Here is a 21,263-nt window from a genome sequence, read left to right as displayed (position 1 = left end):
CACCTGGATTAATCAGTTTGTCCAATAATGGCAGATCCTGCAGAGTCTCGCCTTCTCCTGCAGAACCATGGGATAGACAATAAATAGGATAGGATAAAATGGTAATAATATTTAAACTCAGAATAATGCTAAATAAATGGCTTGGTGAGCATAAGAGACTTCTTTAAAAAAATATATATATATAAAAAAATTTGTAAACATGAACAAGTTCTTGATATACAGTATATGGTTTAATACAGTTTTTTATTGTTTATGGTGGTAAAGAGGAATGTCAGCAAGTACTAACAGAACTTGGCAAGGGAGCCACACCAGACATCTGTGTTTAAATGTTCAAATATAAATGCTGTTGAATTGCAGGACACTTTGTATTAACCTCACTGACTAAACTTGGTCAAAGTAGTATGTCAAATAATAATAATAATAGTCATTTAGTCAGGCCTTCTGCACAATTTTTTATTCCTCATTTTTTATTTTTCATTTGAAACCCCCCTAGTTTTATAAGGTAACTACCCAGCTAACAAAATCTGTTCTAAAAACTTTTCACTAACATTCCCATTAAGTTGGGAAAATGTTATTTCTGAATGTTCTCTGAACATAGACAATAAGGGAACATTCCATTTTATCAAATTGCAAACATTATGGGAAGGTTACTTTTGAATGTTCTCTAAACATTCCATAACATTTAAAATATGTTTGACGAACATCCAACCAAAATGGGTAACAGTCAAATGTTTTATTGCGATGGTCCACTTCTACGAACTGAATTGTAAGTAACTTTGCAACTATATGTCAACTAACTCTTAGGGTTAGTAGAATAAGTTTTTACTTCTAGTCAGTAGAATATCTAAAGTGGAGTCGAAATAAAGTGTAACCCTAAAACGATGTATAAATGTTTTTTTGGTCACGTTTTGAGAAAATGATTAAAGACCAGAGAACTTTGAACGAACGTTCTATTAACATTACTGGAAGAACGTTTGTTCATCGGTTTGTGAGAAGCTTGCCAGAATGTTAGCCAAAGGATTGAAAACTTTTCCTGTTAGCTCGGTAATAGTAAAAAAAAAATAGTCCTCTTCTGTTTGTCATGGTTATGAATTATCTGCTACGAACTTATTCCACTTTTCCTGCCATATCGTCAAAGCTTTGTCCTGTAGTTGTGGTGACAAGGAACTGTACCTGTTAAAAAGGGGGAAAATGCAACCTTAAATTTATCTTCTACATAAGTGAAATTTCTCAAATGAAAGTGTATGAATAAATCTGCACCTGATTGAATTCATCGCAAGCTCCTTCAGAGTGCCCAGGTTTGCGCTCAGTCCTCCAATACCCACAAAGGCCTGGTAGAAATCATAGGAGAGCCCAGTGGTCCCGAATAAGGTGGGATCATCAGAACTCACCACTATGGGATGACCGTCTGACATTAGTGCCGCAGCGGGGTGGTTTCGCAGATCCGAGACTAGCTTTAGCACCTGGAGAAAAACAAAACACTGCTATAATTCTGCTAAGTCTGTCCAAATACCATGCGAAGTACAACAAATTTTATTTGAATATACCTGGTTGGAAATGGGACACAACTCCACTGCCACCCCTCTCGTCCTGGAGAGCTGCTTGGCCAAAGGATGATGTACCAGCGCAAAGCCATGTCCAATGCGGCTGGTGTTAAACAACAAAGCGTCTAAAACGTTCCTGTCCACATCCGTACCATCCAAATCTAAAAGCAAACACCCATAGTCTAATGTGGTGAACTCGGAGACTCGGGGGAGATGGATCCAAATGCAGATGTTAATTAAAGTAATATCAAAATAGTGATGGGCTTTTTCGAAACAAGCCTCGAAACCTTTGAGAAAATTTGCTTTCAAAATTCGAACCAGTAATTCGGGGCGAGAATTTGTGTTTGTGATTTCGAAAAGCTTCGTTTCTCTCATCACTATATCAAAATACAATTAACTCAGAAACTGGAAAACGAAACACAAGGAGAACTGAGAACATACAGCTTTAGAAAGACAAGGCCTGACAGACAACATGGACTAAGTACACATACTGACCTGTTTCTCCAGCATGGAAAAAGAAAGGTAGTTGTGTTTCCATCTCTGAAATGAGTGACAAGGCTTCTCGAAAGTACCAGATAGATCTTCCAGTGTCTTCACGACCTACCTACAGCAATAAATTGATCAAATCAGAGAAAAGTAATACTATTGTTACGTGCAGGGTCCTGATCAAGCCCAATTTCCTTGTGAAGAAGAACTTAAGCATAATTTTAAAATATCTGGTGGCATGGCTATGGATTGTAGCCTAATTTAGGTCAAGGGTGAGATTACCAGGTCAAATCCAGCGACGATGTCTGGATATTTTCGCTGCATTTCAATGGCCTCTTGCACTGCCCCCTTCACTTGATATACATAAAGATTCCTGTGTGTGCATTCAAATCAGCAGAAAAGTAAGTATATTAAACCTCCTGTCAAAACAAAATCCTAGACAATATAAATCATCTTTTTGAACTGAGAGTTCACTAAAATGTTTCATCCTACTTTGCATTAATTTATGACATTGGTTTCTTTGCTTTTATAATTTCTAGTTGATGTTTTAAGGAAGCATTATTATCCATAATCTCATCCATAATCAGAAATGTCACCCCTTTAGTCTAGTGCCATCATAATTGAAAAAAAAATGTAATGCCATTTCTTTTTTTGTTTTTAAAACCAGTAATCATTAATTTGAGTGAATTAAATTAACCAAAAAGGTACACTCTTGAAAAACACTGTATAAAATGCCATTTGGCTTAAGGCTGTAATTCTTTAATGGTTGTAAAAAAGAGCATTTTAAAACATAAAATTGAACAAACATGTTTCATTAGTGTTACAACCCTTGCAGGCAACAGATATACAAATTCTTTACATCAGAAGTAATATTTAATTATTATTTTGGAATGGTTGGTAAATGTATTTGGATTATTTAATCTGTTCGTGGGAAAAAACAGGGAAGGGAACAACAGAGCATATTGAATGTAATGTAGTTTTACCTGTGGACGGTGAAGATTATACGAGTTCCTATGAAGTCTGAATGATTTGCTCTGAACAGCTCAGTGATGTTTCTGTAGACCTCCAGAGACCACGCTCTGTCATGAGTAGTGCCATCCAGTTCATACACCTAAACATAATATCATTTTACAATATAGTTGGTTTTCAGGACAATATAAAATAAACAAAATCCCAAAAGGCAGTCCAAAACATAAAACACAAACAAGCCTCAGGCAAAGGCAGGGCACAGAAGTGTGAGGACATAAAACAACGACTCCGTGACAAACACTAAAACAGTCAGGGTATATACACACACACAGAACTAACAAGGTGATGGGAAACACCTGAGTGCAACGAACTGATGAGTGACAGACAGAATGCTGGGAAATGAAATCAAACGTGAAAGACACCGTGAGAACGAGGACCTCTGGTGACAACCCAGGGAACACAAACCAGACACTGTGACATAACCCCCCCTCTACGGAGCGGCTACCAGACGCTCCAAGACCCACAAAAAACAAACAAAACAAGAGTCCAGGAGGGAGGTGGAACGGTGGAGGATCAGGGGGAGGGATGGGGGGCCAGGTCCATGGAAGGGAACAGAAACAGGGGGTGATGGTTTAGCCAGCGGCCAGGGCGAAACAGAAAGTCCATCGGGTGGCCAAGGCGAAGAAGACGACCCATCAGGCGGCCAGGGCGGTGAAGGCCCCTCGGGTCGGCCAGGGCGGTGAAGGGCCAGGGCGGTGAAGGCCCCTCGGGTCGGCCAGGGCGGTGAAGGGCCAGGGCGGTGAAGGCCCCTCGGGTCGGCCAGGGCGGTGAAGGGCCAGGGCGGTGAAGGCCCCTCGGGTCGGCCAGGGCGGTGAAGGCCCCTCGGGTCGGCCAGGGCGGTGAAGGGCCAGGGCGGTGAAGGCCCCTCGGGTCGGCCAGGGCGGTGAAGGCCCCTCGGGTCGGCCAGGGCGGTGAAGGCCCCTCGGGTCGGCCAGGGCGGTGAAGGCCCCTTTCTGTTGCCTTTGGCTTGCTCAGTTGGGGATATTCAAACTAAATGACCCATCATACCACTGATCAGCTCTACCAAACTTGGATGTCTTTTTCCAGTAATAAACAAACACTGTTAAGTTGTTTTGATTGATACTGTAAAGCAGCTTTGATACAATCTGTATTGTGAAAAGCGCTATATAAATATATTTGACTTGACTTGAAGGCCCCTCGGGCGACCATGGCTCAAGCACAGGAACAGACACCGGCTCAAGAACAGCAGACACCGGCTCCGGCTCAGGAACAGCAGACACCGGCTCCGGCTCAGGAACAGCAGACACCGGCTCCGGCTCAGGAACAGCAGACACCGGCTCCGGCTCAGGAACAGCAGACACCGGCTCCGGCTCAGGAACAGCAGACACCGGCTCCGGCTCAGGAACAGCAGACACCGGCTCCGGCTCAGGAACAGCAGACACCGGCTCCGGCTCAGGAACAGCAGACACCGGCTCCGGCTCAGGAACAGCAGACACCGGCTCCGGCTCAGGAACAGCAGACACCGGCTCCGGCTCAAGAACAGCAGACACCGGCTCCGGCTCAGGAACAGCAGACACCGGCTCCGGCTCAGGAACAGCAGACACCGGCTCCGGCTCAGGAACAGCAGACACCGGCTCCGGCTCAGGAACAGCAGACACCGGCTCCGGCTCAGGAACAGCAGACACCGGCTCCGGCTCAGGAACAGCAGACACCGGCTCCGGCTCAGGAACAGCAGACACCGGCTCCGGCTCAGGAACAGCAGACACCGCTCCGGCTCAGGAACAGCAGACACCGGCTCCGGCTCAGGAACACCAGACACCGGCTCCGGCTCAGGAACAGCAGACACCGGCTCCGGCTCAGGAACAGCAGACACCGGCTCCGGCTCAGGAACAGCAGACACTGCTCCGGCTCAGGAACAGCAGACACCGGCTCCGGCTCAGGAACAGCAGACACCGGCTCCGGCTCAGGAACAGCAGACACCGGCTCCGGCTCAGGAACAGCAGACACCGGCTCCGGCTCAGGAACAGCAGACACCGGCTCCGGCTCAGGAACAGCAGACACCGCTCCGGCTCAGGAACAGACACTGGCTTGACGGTGGCCATCCTCTCCGGAGACACAGGTGCAGGGTCCGCCCTCCCTGGGTAATCCGGTAAACCCAGGGTAATCCGTACTCACAATCCAGTCCAGGCAAGGTTCAAAATCCCAAAAGGGAGTCCAAAACATAAAACACAAACAAGCCTCAGGCAAAGGCAGGGCACAGAGGTGTGAGGACATAAAACAACAACTCCGTGACAAACACTAAAACAGACAGGGTATATATATACACACAGAATTAACAAGGTGATGGGAAACAGCTGAGTGCAATGAACTGATGAGTGACAGACAGCAAATAGCAAAATTTAAAATAGAAAAATAGAGGCACTTTAAGGTAAAACATGCAATCTGTTCACAAATTAGTTGAATTTTTCATCCAAGAGATTACACAGTGTATAAACTCAATATTGTAATGTGGTTTAACAGTCGCAAACCTTGGACTGTCCGACCCTCATCTCCACGTACATGATGTTATCTTTGTAAAGCTCCGTCAGAGCCTCGTAAATGTAGTCCTTAAAAACAGGTGCATAGTTGATCAGCCCAGACAGAGCCATAAAAATCTTCTCGAACCTGTCCCATGCTGCATCTTGTGTTGGATAAGACGTCTCCGGGTCTTCCGTGAAGAGTGTAAGATTCCGCATTAAACTGAGAAATTGAATTAATGTAATTAGTCTATTTTCAGTTTGTTGGTTTTGGAACTGGTTATAATTAAATATGAATATATTAGGACACACACACACACACACACACAGTGCTGCCATTGATTATTCCTGTTGTGGTAGATTAATGTTGCTGCTGCTGCAGAGCAAGTACAGGAACTTGCTACTGCCAATACATAATATGCTGATGTGAGCACGTAAGACACACTGCTTCAGAACAGATAGCATATCTAAAATGACCCGTAGCAGTTCTAGGCAGGTGGAGCTGGGGAAGATGGAGGGTTTCTGAGGAACTCTGATAAGAGTGCAGTGCAAACTGCTATAGTAAATGCTAACCAGCTATTGAAATGCTGAGCAGCAAGTTAATTGGCTGCAAATGTGACATGAACCAATCAGCTTGTGGCATGTAGTTAACAATATAAATATGAACAGTTACATTAGGGACCCATCAGCCTGCGCCATCTAGAGTTTCATGACAAAACTTGGTACATATATATATACAGGTCCTTCTAAAAAAATTAGCATATTGTGATAAAGTTAATTATTTTCCATAATGTAATGATAAAAATTAAACTTTCATATATTTTAGATTCATTGCACACCAACTGAAATATTTCAGGTCTTTTATTGTTTTAATACTGATGATTTTGGCATACAGCTCATGAAAACCCATGAGTTTTGCATGTCATTCGGAAATCAAGGTGCCAGAGTCTGGAGGAAGACTGGGGAGAAGGAAATGCCAAAATGCCTGAAGTCCAGTGTCAAGTACCCACAGTCAGTGATGGTCTGGGGTGCCATGTCAGCTGCTGGTGTTGGTGCACTGTGTTTTATCAAGGGCAGGGTCAATGCAGCTAGCTATCAGGAGATTTTGGAGCACTTCATGCTTCCATCTGCTGAAAAGCTTTATGGAGATGAAGATTTCATTTTTCAGCACGACCTGGCACCTGCTCACAGTGCCAAAACCACTGGTAAAAGGTTTACTGACCATGGTATTACTGTGCTCAATTGGCCTGCCAGCTCTCCTGACCTGAACCCCATAGAGAATCTGTGGGATATCGTGAAGAGAAAGTTGAGAGACGCAAGACCCAACACTCTGGATGAGCTTAAGGCCGCTATCGAAGCATCCTGGGCCTCCATAACACCTCAGCAGTGCCACAGGCTGATTGCCTCCATGCCACGCCGCATTGAAGCAGTCATTTCTGAAAAAGGATTCCCGACCAAGTATTGACTATTGAGTGCATAACTGAACATAATTATTTGAAGGTTGACTTTGTTTTTTGTATTAAAAACACTGGTCGGATGAAATATGCTAATTTTTTGAGACAGGAATTTTGGGTTTTCATGAGCTGTATGCCAAAATCATCAGTATTAAAACAATAAAAGACCTGAAATATTTCAGTTGGTGTGCAATGAATCTAAAATATATGAAAGTTTAATTTTTATCATTACATTATGGATAATAATGAACTTTATCACAATATGCTAATTTTTTGAGAAGGACCTGTATATATATCTGTCAAACTGCCACTAAAGCCATACTTACAGTAAACATTTATTTGTGGCATTTGCAAACAAATGATGCTTTTCAGTGCAATAACATATCCTGAATGGCCACTGCCATTTTTGTACCAGTGTTTATTTTATGCCTGATGTTGAAATAAGTTTGATCACCTGTTATCAAAGGCAGTGACATCACTGAGGCTGGCCCTCAGCAGGTCTAGCCGTTTCCAGACAAAGCATCCAAAACGTGGAAAGGGCATAAAAGTAGAGAAAAGGAACTTCAGTGACCCGTCCCACGTGAAGCAGATGTAACAATGAGGCCTGTATGTCGCATTCAGCACCAGCCATTCCACACTCACCATAGCGGAGCTGTGGATGTGAAGGACAGCACCTGTAAGGCACAGAGTCATTTTGTCATCTGAAGGACAGATAAGCCCCAAATTGTTTTATTTATTTTTTCTAAACATTTCAGCGCAAACTTTCAGAGATTTTATTGGTCATGTCAATCACAGTGCTGATTGCCTACACGGTTACAACAAATCGTAAACCCTAACCCTAACCCTACCCTACAGCTTAACCTTAAAGGGATCCTATTATCTGGTTTTTACATTCTTTAGTGTGTAATGTTGCTGTTTGGGCATGAAAAGGGTCTGCCAAGTTTGAAAGCACTGTCACTCCAAAGGGAGTTCTTCTCTGTATCAGTGTGCACTGTTTCTGAACTTTCTTAAAACTCCTCCATTGTAGCCTTGAGTTTTCTTCCGGGAACGAACACGTCACAATATTCCTCATTTAAATAATTGCCGCCCAAGACATCGATGCACTTATACATTATGCTTATAAATCACACGTCCCAAACATATAATCATTTTTTACCCTTTGGCATTTTCTGTAGTAGCTTGAAGACAGGGCTTTTTTGCACGATGTGCCGCACTTTGAAGAAGTGATTGGCAGGTGGGAAAGGTGAATAAACCATTTCCTTCAGCTTTAGCTGGTGTAGGATTGAATCCAACTGCAGTTCAGCCGTTGTGAGCTCCACACTGCCCCCTACTTGCTGGGAGATCTCCTGCTTCAGCATCAGATCCCTTTGATGGGGGTCTGGCATTGGATTACACTCTCTGATACACAGTAACATCAGCATGATCAGAGCTGCCCTGCTGAAGATACACCAGAAGAGACGCCTCATGCTCGTACAGAGATCCTGAGACAAGAGAGAGTGATTATGCTTGAGACAAACTATGCTTGTTAGTTTTTTTTTTAAAGTGATTTGTCTTTATCAAATGTGTTTGATGGTTCTTCATTCTTTTGTACTGTGCAATTTGCACCTAAACCACATTTCACTTTGCATTGGATATGATTGTGTTGATATACAAAATTAAACTAAAAGCTCGAAGTCTCAAGTTCATATAGCTGCAATCTGGAGATTCTCTTATGCGTCTTGCTAAACATTTAAATCAAATTGTTTTCTTATTTGAATGGTTTAGATGCAAGTATTAACTTGTCTATTTTTGTCCTTTTCCTATATTTAACGTCTTAATCAGATCTATCCCTTGTTAAAGGTCAGGACAGTAGTCTAATGTCAACTTAATTTATTTGCAGTCATTCTGCGAAATGCATAAAAGGGTCTAAATTCACTTACTGCTGCATTTTAAGTCGCTTTGTTCAAAACCAATCTTTAAACATAAATTTTATTAATAAACAATAAGCATTATTATTATGTACATGATCAAAATGTAACCTACATCATAATTATCATTATATTCAACACAGGTTATGTTAGATCTCATTATTTTACGGAAGCGTATTGCATTCACTTGAAGAAAAAAAATCGACTCGAGTTAATTATCTCAGAATTACGAGATAATTTTTCATGGAAAAACGTTTTTGCACTGTTTTTCTGAATTAATGACTTAATTATCTCACCTAATTTTCTTCAAGTGAATGCAAAACACTTCCGTACTATTTCCTTAGTATGATTAATATTATTTTAATATGGTTGCTTTACCCCTAGCCTTTCCAATAATCAAATTGACATTTCTAATAAAGAAAACCTCAGCAATAAGAAAACAGCATACCTTAAAATATTACTATTGATTATAAATAACAAAGAACTCCCTTACCTTCAAGTTTATTTGACTCATTACTCCCTTTTTGTTCCCTGCTATATGTCTTACACTCAGAGAGCATGTATTTCAGCTGCCTTGTTTCTGCATGTTAAGTTCCTCAATCTGAAGGACAGCACATGTTGAGAATGTGACGACAATAGAGCATGTGACATACTGTGAAATCTTAAATGACTCGTAGAATAAGAGCCTTCAGCAAACCCTTCTGATTATGACATTCCCCAAATGACTGACATTTACCATCCACACAATAGACTCAGTAAGAACACAGTGGGAGAAGATCTGGTCTATATTGTTTTTCATTGTGTCATTTTCACATCAATATAATCTTTGCAGTGTTAACAGACACGTTTGGTTCTGATATACAAGTCATGCTCTGCACCACAGTAAAGGACAGCAAATAAAATTCAACTGAACAGATTGTAATAGTCAACTCTGTGTCACCATTTTGTGGGATGTTCAAGATGTAGCTGTCGTCTAAATGGTTATCAGGTCCAGTTTGCAAACTAATGAGAGCTTTGGAATTTCATGGAATTTCTACATCAGTTTAAGTTTTTACCTTTCTGTAAACATAAACATGTTATATTCCAGCTGCATTCGGAATCAAACACAAGATGTTCAGGACCGGAGATCCAGCAGCCAATCAAAACACTATTTTTTACAGCAATAATGAATCATCACATACAGAACACACACATACACATGATATTTTCTTAAATACAGACAGACACACACACACAGGAATGGAGTCATTAACATCAGATTGAAAATAAAATACAACATCAAACAATGGCGATCCGCCGTGGTTCTAAAAGGGTTCCTATATCAATGAGAATCAGTCCATGAACTTGCGATTCTGGTTTGCACCAAACAGGACAACTCGGATTTCAGGCATCATCTGAAAAGAAATCAAAATCAACTCAAAATTCTAGCATTTATTTAACACTGCTTCTCAGTGTTGGTGGTAACGCATTACAAGAAATGCGAGTTAAGTAATCAGATTACGTTTTTCAAGTAACTAGTAAAGTAATGCAAAAGTTACTTTTTCAAATAAGTAACGCAAGTTACTTTATTTTTCACATTTATTGTCTGACACCTCTTCCTGTCCCCATGTTGAGAGAAATCGGGAGTAAAATGCAGAGGCGTTGTGTGCGTTGTGTGAACATGATGGTTATTGTAGTTCAAAAATAAATGTGAACATGCATTCACTCATCTCACTTGCACAAAAACAGATTCAGTACTCCTCAAAATGAATAAAAACACTAAACTATTTAGTAAACCTACAACAATTAAAATGCTAAATAATTCATAATTTATCCATTTAATCCCACTTGGGATGCCCTGGACTGAACTTAGTGTTATTTTTATTTCTTATGAAAGATATTTTTATTTCTTATGTATATGTTCTGACTATTTTAACTCCTTTTCTATGTACAGTACTTTGAATTACCACTGTGTATGAAATGTGCTATATAAATAGACTTGCCTTGCCTTTATTAACCAATGTCTTTGCTGCTGACCTTCGATGATCCAATTCAACCATAAGCAATAATGACTTTAGTTAAACATCACATTTGTGTTTACTTTTTTTGTTATTATTGCTAAAGTAAGAGTGTTGAACTTTCTTCTCCTGCATCATTTCATTTTGGTGTGAAAGGGCCTTGACGTTTGCCAAAAATAGAAATAGAATTAAAAAACAAAAAACCAAGCCCAGCCCAGGTGAAAAAAAGTAATGCAAAAGTAACGTAACATTACTTTCCAATAATAGTAACCAAGTAACGCAATTAGGTACTTTTTTAGGGAGTAACAATATAATAACACATTACTTTTAATATCTTCTCAGCCCAAATGCTGTATACCTGTTGTGCCATGAGGTCCAGCCTGCTCTCCAGAGTGTTGGACACTTTGATCCTCCCATCAGTATTATACAGCTCAATACCACCAGAGCTACACAGAAAAACACACACACTTTCATTACAAAGATAAAAAAAGAGAGCTAACATTGTTTAGGCTAATTTTATAAATGAGCAACTGCTTAGGAAGCGTAGATGCTCACATTTCTGGAGAGAGGAAGTGGTCCTGGTCAATGCGCACTTCAAGATTGTCCTTCACAGCTGCCTTGTAGATGGGGATGTTTCTCTGCACAGCAGCCTAACAAAACATTTTTAAGTCACTTTGAAAAAAAAGTGTCTGCTAAATGAATAAATGTAAATGACAAATTTTGCTTTTCAGTGTTTTTTTTTTATATCAGTAGCTGTGTTTCCATCCAAAGTTGCAAATTTAACTTGAGCGCAAAATTGCAATATCACATAAAACAATTCTATTTAGTTTTGTAATAATATTTATTTGTATTTTAGTTACTAAGTACATCAAGTTAAACTAAATGAAAATGAGAAATGTTGTCTTGGCAACTAGCTACAATAAGTTTGATTTTTTTTATATATTTTTTTCAGATCAAGTTTATTTTAAAGGTTTCAGTTGTCATTGAATATACATCCACAGACCTGCACTATGCCCACATCCTGTTTGCGGCAACGGATGGTCACTTTGGGTTCCAGGAGTTGGTAAAAACCCTGAAACATGAGAATATTAGAGCATAAGACTCACAGAAAGTCTTTGACAGAGCTGATTTGCTACACTATGTATTATATATTGCTCACCTGCAGGATAAGTCCGTCCATCAAAGCAGCGTATCTGGATGGATCTCTGGCTACATTCGCTAGTCGTTGACGTGCGTCGTTCAGCAAATCCTAAAGAGCACAGAATTAAAACTGCTGCATAGACAGACAACAGAAACTCCCACCCTATATTTTGTTTAAGATTTGATGTGCCAAAAAAGAGAACATGAACTAACCGAAATCATGTCATCACGGGCCTTCAGGACCTTCAGTCTGGCCTGGTTCATTAGGTTGGACATTTGACTGTGGAGAGGAAGCAAAAAATTAAAACATTATTAGGGACAAAGAATTCACAATCAGATCATTTCATAAATAATAAAATGATTTGAAACCGCTTTACAACATGAGACGCTTGTTTGAGTAACAGATTTTGAGGAAACTGGGAATTTCCATGATTTGGCCGTCAAGTGGCTTAGGTTAGAGGAAGTCACACTCACATTTTTTTCTGCTGTTCGATCTGCTTCTCCTTCTTCTCATAATACTCCATAATCTTCAGACGCTGGGTCTGAACCAGCCGACCTTTCTCAATGTTGAACTCCTCCTCTGCCTGCAGGGGGTGTCACTTATCATATCAGTATATTTACACCATTTCCACTATAACATTGCATTGTTCTAATGGAATAATTTAAAGCTAAACAAAAATGACCTTTGCATCAATCTCCTCTGCTTTTTCATTGGCTTCCTGCTCAATGAAAGCCATCATGTGCTTGATCTGGAAGAAATGGAAAACGATAGGAGAACAATTTAATATCAATGGGGAAAAGCCTTTAATGGAACCTGGAATCAGTGTAAATCAGAATTAAACTGTAAATGCAGGCACATGCATTTTCTTTATCAAAACAAATAATCCTAAATATGATTAAACAAGTTTACAGTAGCAATAAGAGCTGCTTCTCGTGGCCTCATCACATGGATGTGGAATGTGTCTGTCTAGTGTGTGTGTTTAGTAGGTTTCATGAATGCTATTACCATGCAGAACATCCTACATCTTCATATTTTGCATCATCTGCATTCTGTATCTTGTGATACATATTATTTGATATTTTTCATCACACCACTTTAATGCATTTGCCTTGGGGATGATTGATTTAATTTTACCTTAATGATCCATTATGCACATGTGCGTGTTTCCATATACAACAATTCACTTTAATACACCCATTTAAATGTATTCATATCATATAGAGACAGGTCTCGTGATGCTAGCGCGTGTCTAATGAATAAATGACGAACAACCTTGAAGGCCACATCGTCTTGTTATATCACGATGCTCCTGTCAGGCTCGTCAAAAAACAATGCATTTATCAAAGCACTGAATGATTAATCTTTCTATAGTGGTATGCTGTAATGAAGATTAAATGATGCATTTGAACGAGTTTTCACCTGCTTCTGGACGTCGGCATCGCTGAGCGCCATGACTGCTGCTGCTGCTGCTGCTGTAAGAGGATTTTAAACTCCACCGACAGAAAAAGCTCGTGTCGCGACAAAGGAAAGACGTCTTATATTTATGAAGACGTTAGGATATTTTAGGAAAAGCCTAAAGATTTAAAAACGCACTAAATTATATGAAAGTAGTCGATCGTGACAGTGTCAGAGTCGTGAAAATAGACTGGAAGGATCAGCTGATTCTCAGTCAATGATGACACATACGTCACATGACGCGCGTTTCCTCTCCGGGAACCAATCAGATCTCAGTGCGCGTATAGGGCTTTTTATTTTGAACCTTTGACAAAATAATGAATAATAAAATCAAACCGTTTCACCCAAAAGTTTTAAATGATAAAATTGCAGACATAATATGAAATGGAAAATGGACAATTGAAAAATGAAACATTTGGACTCAAGGGGAATTGATTTCATAAATAATTTAAAAGTGATGAAATTCTGCTCAAGGTCATTGTGAAAGTTTAATTAAGAAAAACTAACTAGTTTAATTAAGAAAAACCCCAACAAAAAAATAACAGTAACCTTTATCACAAGGTAGAAACTAACTTTGTTAAACAAATACATGTCAAGCAAACAGGACTATGGGACCAATCAATGTGTCATGGACCAGAATAAGGTTAAGTGGGCCGATATGAGTTTTTACCACTTTGCCATGTCCCCATGAGTCGGACAGATGTAATGGGATAGGGGGTGGGGTATAGGGGACAGGCAAAGGGAGGTGCTGAATAGCATTCTGTTGCAGTAAAGCCCATGAGCTCCAGTGACCCCTCCTCTGTATTTATTCAAGCCTCAGTCTGCATTCATTTCCTGACTAAACCCTATATGCTCAGACAAGGTAAGATCTGTTTTCAATAGCTCCCCTTACAGAATATCAAATGACATATACAGGTTATGATTGGGTGTATTCTCTGTCTCTAACAGAAAAGTGAATGACAAAGCCATAATTTACTGTCTTCCGATCTTAAAAAATAGTCCATGTGCATTTTATTTGTTGCTTCATATCAATTATATAAATTTCCCATATGGGTAGTATGAGAATGTAAGCTTGGACAGTTCTTTTATTTATTATTATTTCAAATGATATACTCCCTTTTATAACATCTGCAGTGCTATAAGTTGCTATAGCATCTTTTCTATCACAGTTTGTTTTATATGAGGATAGTATCATATTATTTTAACTGCCTTGTTACAGTGGAAATAGAAGGACCTATTCAGCCATACTTAACTAAATATTCCTGTTGGTTAGAAGAGGTTTATACAAAAGTATAACCTGTGTCATTTTCCTCTCCTGTTTCTCATTCTGTCCACTGGGTCACATTCAGCCTTCTCTGCTGCCTCGGTCAGACGTCAAAGTTAAAATGCTACAGCATGTATTTCTTGCACATCTGATCCCTTTAAGCACTTTGACCTTTGATCTTGCAGATGGGCTTTAGTTTACTATCTCTTCACAATCCGACTGTTGACACTGCAGATGTTTTCACTGTGCTGTGACTGAAGCGGCGCTGGTTCAAACTCGAACTGCTTTTACCATCATGTTATGTACTTCATTAACGGGATTGGACACTAAATGAATGGCAGTAGTGCGTCTTCAGCGTGCCAGTGGGAGATTTATGAGTTTAGACATTGATTAATCTGACAAAGTAAATAAAATTTGGTCCTAAAAGAGTAAGATATGTCCTATGTGAACTGAACCATGATCCTGCACTCTAAAAAATGCTGGGTTGTTTCAACCCAAATTTGGGTCAAATATGGACAAACCCAAATGTTGGGTTAAAAATGTCATTAAAAAATGTACAGTTGAAAGTGAAAGTTGAAGTTGGGTTAAAATTTTAAATGACATTTTTAACCCAACATTTGGGTTTGTCCATATTTGACCCAAATTTGGGTTGACACAACCCAGCATTTTTTTTTGAGTGTCATGCCATGTGAAATATCTGACATGTGAACAGTTGGAGATATATATATAGGCTGCATAGCCAGTCAGATATGCGCTTACTGGCCTATACATAGATCAAAACATGACAACAGACAAGGATGTTTGTAATTCTTTGTAATTTGTCATGGACACAAATGCTGAGGTCAGATTTGGTAAATACTCCTGGCCCACATTTATTTATTTGCTCATTGAATATTATGTTTTGCTCTCTTTTTCACAACATATTATGTACATATGACTGAATTAATACTGTCTATCATCTTTAGGACTCACTGAAGACAGAACCTGTGAACATTAGTCAGATTTTCAGAGGGGAGAAAAAGATCTTCCATCCTGTCTGAGGACCGGCAGTTTGCGGGGCCCGACCCTCCCCGGGATCTAACCTCAAGCCTGGAGGAGAGCAGCAGTGGTTCGGGCCGCTGGCAGACCGCAGGTCTGGCTGAGTCCTGGGCGTCTGTTAGCGACATGGAGACAGACCTCAGAAGTCTAGAAACCAGTGAGATGGTTCTAGTTCAAGAGGACCACAGCGAGAACCACTCCTCCACCTCCGACATCATCCACTTAGAGGCGGAGCTCCACGAGAGGGCGGAGTCAGATGATGAAGAAGACCTTCAGAGCAGTGTGCTGAGCATGATCTGCAGCGATAGGGAGCTGGTGGGGATCGAATCTGCTGCAGAATCAGATCTCAAGCCTCCACAGACAGGGGAACTTCTGATGTGTGTGGAGGAGCCAGTTGTGGAGGAAACTGAGACAGAGGTGGATTCTGAGCCATTTTTCACTCACACCCCTCTTCTGTCCGAGCCGTTAGATTTCACGATGGCTTCTCTTCCCATACCTGAAATCATCTCACAGGTTTTAGATCATCTCCCACACTCTGCAGTCACACAGTCAGAGGAGTCTCATACTTCTGAATCTAGTAATGAGCCTAGCGTGTCTCAAGACCACACAACGTCATCTTCGGAAGAGGTCGTTTCAAAGGCGGGCCTGCTTCCCACCTCGCCCTTTGAACTCCCGTTGCTGTTAGTTGGTGTCGCCGCCCTGGTGGCGGTAGTGGGAGTACTTACTTATAAATTGAGTAGAAAGTAGCAGGACTGTATATCTCTTTAATAGCTTCAACATTGTAGCCTACAACAATTCAACAAATTGCATTATTGATTATGTGATATAACAAATACAGTGTTTTTAAATATTATAGTTTGTCTTATTTTGTTTGATTTAAACACACATACAAATACATCCAGGACAGGCCTGTCACACATCTGGAACATCATCCTGATTATCAAAAGAAAAATACATTACAGTGTTTGCTGTAGGCTAGTCTTGCTACTTTTGATGAAAATAATTGTCGGACTGTAAATAAAAAAAGAATAAAAGTATTACAGATAATTATCGTGTATTGTCAGGATTATTCATGATTTTCAGCTTAAATGTGTGCTGATTTTACTTACAGTATTTATTTATTTATTTATTTATGCATTTATTTATTTAGATTTTTAGTAAAATGCATTTGAGGATATGTTTTTTTTATTCTTCTTACTAACATTCGGATATTAAAATTGAATTAAACGCCAACAATAAAAACAACTATCTAGGTTAGTTGATTACCTTAAAATTCTATAGATGTCTCTCATAGTATTCTCATAGTCAGTTCTTCATACTTTCTCCCACTGTTTTCCTGTTTGTTGAAATGTCACCCTCACCCTCGACAGCAGATGGCAGTATGAATCTCGTTATAGACAAAGAGCGACAAGCAAGAGAGTGATGAGTAAAAGATTTGTGTGCGGAAGTATATACTATTCCCATGATTTCTCTTCACTAAATTCTTCAGACCTTCCAAAATGAGTAAATCAAGGACGACGAAGAAAGAGAAAATAAGTGTGGCAAGCGAGGTAATGCACGTTTATGCCATTTCATGTGTATGAAAACATAGATATGTATGTAACTTATAGCCATAGATCAATTATTCTGTATGTATATCTATGTATGGAACAGCTGACAGAAGAATGATGACGCTACATTTATACCCAGATTTAATTTATTTAAAATGTTGAATGTCTGTGCTATCACGTATTAACTGATAAGTCCTATATGAACATCTGTTTTCATATTGAAATTATGCTTTTTCCCCCCCTCTCTTTAGATTGACCGCATTGAAGAGCGCAAATCACACTGTAAAAACAACCTGGAGAGGTCAGAGTTCAGACAGAGAAAAGAGCAACTCTCGGACAGTGAAAGGTGGTTATGACAATATGATGATAAACATCGCTGTGCTTCAGACATAAGCTTTTAGCTGCTTAATCTACTGTAGAAACTTAGCAAACGAGTCTTTTCATGTACTGTCAGGCTCGCCCTTGAAGATGAGATGACCATAATGAATATCAGAATACAGAAATATGGTAAGTCACTTTTATGGAAAGATTAGGGGTGTAAAAATGCGTCAGTCTGACAATGAATATTTAGTCCATGGGTTATGGAATTTTAAGTAGCCGTGAAATCAAAATGAATAATTATTGGGTTTTTTTTATAGGAATATTGCAGTATTTATTTGAAATGATTAATTTACATGATTTATACATTCACATCCTTTTTTTTATTTTTTATTCATGTGCCTCATAATCTTTAAACTTCCCCTACCTCTTGCAACTTCTCTGACAACGTGTTTACTGGCGTGAGGGCGGGACAATCTGTCACTCAAATGAGCTCGACCAATAGCAAACGGCAACCATCCAAACAATTCCTGATGAACTAAATCAAGTCCCACCCTACTTTTTTTTCTTGTTTCACATGGATACACATCACAATAGGAAATAAATCACAAAAATGTATTGATGCATTGCGTCATTTGGTATTGAATAAATTTTTGGGAAGAGCAGTTCTGTATGATGATGTCATTTTTGTTTTATCTTCAGAAAAGGAGCTGCAGGTACTGAGAGGAGAGAACAGGAAGAACATGATGCTGTCCGTCGCTCTGTTAGCCATCAGTGCTCTTTTCTACTACACATTCATATATTAAAGAGGTATTTTCTGCCATGCCAAACACTGACTGAGAAAGAGCAATGGGGAGACTGATATCCATTCATAACATCAGTGTCCATTCATTGGTTTGTTCAGTGGTTGTGGATCTGTCAGTGTCGCTTTAGCCATGAATACATTGTGCCATCTTCATCTTGGCTTCGGCATCCTGGATTGTCTGAACACTGCTTTATGTTTGCTGTGTAACAGCGTGACATTAGATGCTTGCGCATCAGAGAGAGAGAAACAGATTGGGGATTAAATGTATGTTTATATATATTTTGGGAGCTCTTATGAACTTTACCAGATCACAATTTCAGTGTAAGCATATACATTTACCCAATAATGACACGGTGGCGTTTCTCTCCAGATCACAGTTTATTGCATTTCAACAGGACTAACATGCACAAAGGTGGGAGGGGCAAAGGGTGTTATTCCATCCAAAAATAAAATTTATCAACAAAATGTTCAATTGAAATAAAAAACAGCCATCAATAAAATGCAATACTGTCCCATTAAACTGATGTTTGTCCCTTTGATATCCTTGATACTTGCAGCAAACACTCACTTGCAAAGTTGCATACAACAAAACACCGGGCAGCCAGTTCTATTCAGTCTTGTTTCGAGACTGGCTGATGAACTTGCTGCTGATAGAATCTGTTCTGGCTCAATGGCGTCCCCCTTTACACAACAAAGGAATTACATGCTGTGATATTATATTGTACGTACAAGCAGGACTCGATCGGCTCAGACAGTGTCTTTTGATGGACACAGACCTTTGTACAAATGGGATTTACTAACTAGCCATGTAGTATGCAAAGTAAACTTCTGACATAACTAAAATATATTCAACCTTTTTATCTCAAAATAAAGACTAAGGATATTCAAAACAATCTGTAATTGAAAATGTTCTTAAAATGCATATTTATTTTCATTAAATGGTCGCATGTAACTCACAATCAATATAGATACGAAAAAAAGAATAAAATCAGGGCATTGATAAAAAGAAACAGTGCGTGAGACACTACCTTAACTCGTAATACGTTGATATTGTTCCCACAGAAGTTATTCCATGGTCAAAAGATGACTAATACTCGACTGATGATGACACATACCGGCCCAGTGATATTTACCACAGCAAAAAAACATTTTCCACAGAAAGCGTCACACATTTGATTTGATTTCCCACGGAAAGCGAGCCAGGAAAAATGAATGCACATCTATCATTAAGAGACCCGCAGATGCACGTTCAAGAATGCATCGCCCATTACTCTTCATAGTATTTTTTTATTATTTATTTTTTATATATAGATCTGAAGTAACTGAGAACATTAAAATACAAACACACGTACACACATGTATTTAGTCACGTTCACGGTTTGTGCTACAACAACAGACAGAAAGGGAGGGAGGGAAAGAGAGAGAAGGAGGGTCTGGAGGCCCTGAATGTGATGAATGGAAGAGAGTACACACGTCTGATTCATCGGGGCTGCACAATAAGTGTGACAACTGCAACAGAGAAAAAAGAAAGAGGTTTTAGTATTTTATATGCATATGTATTTGTGTTTGTATATATATATACATAATTACATACATATGATTATTGGAGTAATCTGATAATATTTTTAGTAAAAAATAGACCTACGTGAACAAAAGCCTTTGGTTCAAATAAGGTATCAAAAGCAGGACATTTTATGGTTTTATTGAACAACTATTAAAATACATAATGCAATATACAAAATGCGAACAATCAACTAATGTACATTATGCCTGCAGAGGGCGCCAACAACCTGGTGATTGTTGGTGTTACACTTTAAACGTGATCAAATCCTTGTGTGTTATCCTTGAAATTCTTTCAAATGTCCGCCTAATCTTTAATATTTGGCCACTTCCTTATGATAGAAATGCTACAGCCACCGTCATTTCTTGAACAAGAACATGTGGACATCAAATCATTCAAACTCAGATCGGGGGGTTTAACTTTTACTTTGAAATTGCATATTTAACATATTGATGTATTTCCTGTGTCAGCATAGGTTTATAAATGGTGAAAAGTCGATGTTACGTTCCCAGATGCAACAATTCTCTTCAATTGCACTATGCTATATTATGATTTTTAAATGTTTTTTTTTAATATATCGTGCAGCAGCCTTAGAAAATGGTCTAATAATGCGGTCAATATAATGCAAGCACTGTAAAAGGTTTTGCCACAAACTCAACTCGATCATGCTGATGTCACGACTCACGAGACAGCTTTTCACCTCTACGAGAAATACCGTCACGTTTTAATATCGCTCCTTACATCCCTAATATACAGTATATATTAATTAATATTGATTGATCACTATATATTGATTAAATTTTGATCCGTGTTCCCCTGATGGTTACGGCCCCAGATGACACTATTTTCATGTAACTCACGTTTTTACAACTACATTCTTTAATATAATATTAAAAACGAGATGCATCAGATGCAGAACATAATTTCCGCTTGCCTCTCATTCTGTTTCCTGTCGTCAGATTTCACATCTGCTGTAGCTGTAGTTAAACTTACACCAGCTGCTCATCTACATGAAGTCTTTGATATTGAGGTCAGCGAGAGGATCTTTAGAAGGTGGAGGCTTCCTGGGACTCTGGGCCATTCCCGGAGACATCTGTGGGAGAAACGCACACATGACGGGAGCAATAATTAAGTACGTGTGTCTGCATTTCTTGTCTAAATGACTATTATAATGCCTAAGTGAAAAATTCAACTGCATTCATGTCTAAAATACCGGTTGTCCAGGGGCTCCTGCTGC

The 21,263-nt window shown here is 39.5% G+C and overlaps 4 protein-coding genes across 6 annotated transcripts; 2 read left to right on the top strand and 2 right to left on the bottom strand.

Annotated features, from left to right (window-relative positions):
- Positions 1 to 871: 871 nt before the first annotated feature.
- Positions 872 to 21,023, bottom strand: ada2b (adenosine deaminase 2b). Of its 2 annotated transcripts, none has more exons than XM_056233413.1 (10): positions 21,020 to 21,023; positions 19,893 to 19,974; positions 7,445 to 7,550; positions 5,549 to 5,759; positions 3,014 to 3,141; positions 2,313 to 2,403; positions 2,040 to 2,148; positions 1,548 to 1,705; positions 1,261 to 1,463; positions 872 to 1,173 (listed from the first exon to the last, which is right to left on the bottom strand). In XM_056233413.1, the coding sequence occupies exons 3-10, from the start codon at positions 7,531 to 7,533 to the stop codon at positions 1,086 to 1,088; spliced, it is 1,077 nt and encodes a 358-aa protein (XP_056089388.1). In that variant the 5' UTR covers positions 7,534 to 7,550; positions 19,893 to 19,974; positions 21,020 to 21,023; the 3' UTR covers positions 872 to 1,085. The 2 variants fall into 2 exon arrangements, with proteins under 2 accessions (XP_056089388.1, XP_056089387.1); XM_056233412.1 differs by lacking the exons at positions 19,893 to 19,974; positions 21,020 to 21,023 and adding exons at positions 8,147 to 8,471; positions 9,391 to 9,628 and having other exon boundaries at positions 7,445 to 7,664.
- On the bottom strand, positions 9,662 to 13,718 carry atp6v1e1b (ATPase H+ transporting V1 subunit E1b). Its single transcript, XM_056233414.1, has 9 exons — positions 13,455 to 13,718; positions 12,718 to 12,783; positions 12,509 to 12,618; positions 12,248 to 12,314; positions 12,054 to 12,143; positions 11,898 to 11,966; positions 11,450 to 11,544; positions 11,253 to 11,340; positions 9,662 to 10,291 (listed from the first exon to the last, which is right to left on the bottom strand). The coding sequence occupies exons 1-9, from the start codon at positions 13,485 to 13,487 to the stop codon at positions 10,229 to 10,231; spliced, it is 681 nt and encodes a 226-aa protein (XP_056089389.1). The 5' UTR covers positions 13,488 to 13,718; the 3' UTR covers positions 9,662 to 10,228.
- On the top strand, positions 14,246 to 16,643 carry si:ch211-214j24.14 (uncharacterized protein LOC559160 homolog). The gene is made up of 2 exons (XM_056233415.1): positions 14,246 to 14,352; positions 15,720 to 16,643. The coding sequence occupies exon 2, from the start codon at positions 15,919 to 15,921 to the stop codon at positions 16,537 to 16,539; it is 621 nt and encodes a 206-aa protein (XP_056089390.1). The 5' UTR covers positions 14,246 to 14,352; positions 15,720 to 15,918; the 3' UTR covers positions 16,540 to 16,643.
- ccdc167 (coiled-coil domain containing 167) lies at positions 17,233 to 21,154 on the top strand. Of its 2 annotated transcripts, XM_056233417.1 has the most exons (5): positions 17,233 to 17,342; positions 17,594 to 17,688; positions 17,797 to 17,849; positions 18,363 to 18,470; positions 21,004 to 21,154. In XM_056233417.1, exons 1-4 carry the CDS (start codon positions 17,292 to 17,294, stop codon positions 18,464 to 18,466), a joined length of 303 nt encoding a protein of 100 aa, XP_056089392.1. In that variant the 5' UTR covers positions 17,233 to 17,291; the 3' UTR covers positions 18,467 to 18,470; positions 21,004 to 21,154. The 2 variants fall into 2 exon arrangements, with proteins under 2 accessions (XP_056089392.1, XP_056089391.1); XM_056233416.1 differs by lacking the exon at positions 21,004 to 21,154 and having other exon boundaries at positions 18,363 to 18,985.
- Positions 21,155 to 21,263: the final 109 nt, after the last annotated feature.

Source organism: Rhinichthys klamathensis, unplaced genomic scaffold (genome assembly GCF_029890125.1).
Source record: "Rhinichthys klamathensis goyatoka isolate OS25496 unplaced genomic scaffold, OSU_Roscu_1.1 h1tg000370l_1, whole genome shotgun sequence".
Classification (NCBI taxonomy): domain Eukaryota; kingdom Metazoa; phylum Chordata; class Actinopteri; order Cypriniformes; family Leuciscidae; genus Rhinichthys; species Rhinichthys klamathensis.
The sequence above is the reverse complement of the archived record's forward strand: the minus strand, read 5'-3'. Positions and strand labels throughout refer to the sequence as shown.

What these genes read in the sequence shown, in the direction of transcription:
- ada2b (XM_056233412.1), bottom strand. Translation starts at nt 9,411, where the DNA reads ATGAGTCAAATAAACTTGAAG. An exon ending in ACTACAGAAAATGCCAAAGG is followed by an intron (nt 7,665 to 8,146) that starts GTAAAAAATGAT and finishes TGTGCCTTACAG; the next exon opens with GTGCTGTCCTTCACATCCAC. An exon ending in ATAATCTTCACCGTCCACAG is followed by an intron (nt 2,404 to 3,013) that starts GTAAAACTACAT and finishes ATGCACACACAG; the next exon opens with GAATCTTTATGTATATCAAG.
- atp6v1e1b (XM_056233414.1), bottom strand. Translation starts at nt 13,487, where the DNA reads ATGGCGCTCAGCGATGCCGACGTCCAGAAGCAG. An exon ending in ATGCCGACGTCCAGAAGCAG is followed by an intron (nt 12,784 to 13,454) that starts GTGAAAACTCGT and finishes CATTTCTTCCAG; the next exon opens with ATCAAGCACATGATGGCTTT. An exon ending in CACTTCCTCTCTCCAGAAAT is followed by an intron (nt 11,341 to 11,449) that starts GTGAGCATCTAC and finishes TTTTCTGTGTAG; the next exon opens with CTCTGGTGGTATTGAGCTGT.
- si:ch211-214j24.14 (XM_056233415.1), top strand. Translation starts at nt 15,919, where the DNA reads ATGGAGACAGACCTCAGAAGTCTAGAAACCAGTGAGATGGTTCTAGTT.
- ccdc167 (XM_056233417.1), top strand. Translation starts at nt 17,292, where the DNA reads ATGAGTAAATCAAGGACGACGAAGAAAGAGAAAATAAGTGTGGCAAGC. An exon ending in AAATAAGTGTGGCAAGCGAG is followed by an intron (nt 17,343 to 17,593) that starts GTAATGCACGTT and finishes CCCTCTCTTTAG; the next exon opens with ATTGACCGCATTGAAGAGCG. An exon ending in TATCAGAATACAGAAATATG is followed by an intron (nt 17,850 to 18,362) that starts GTAAGTCACTTT and finishes TTTTATCTTCAG; the next exon opens with AAAAGGAGCTGCAGGTACTG.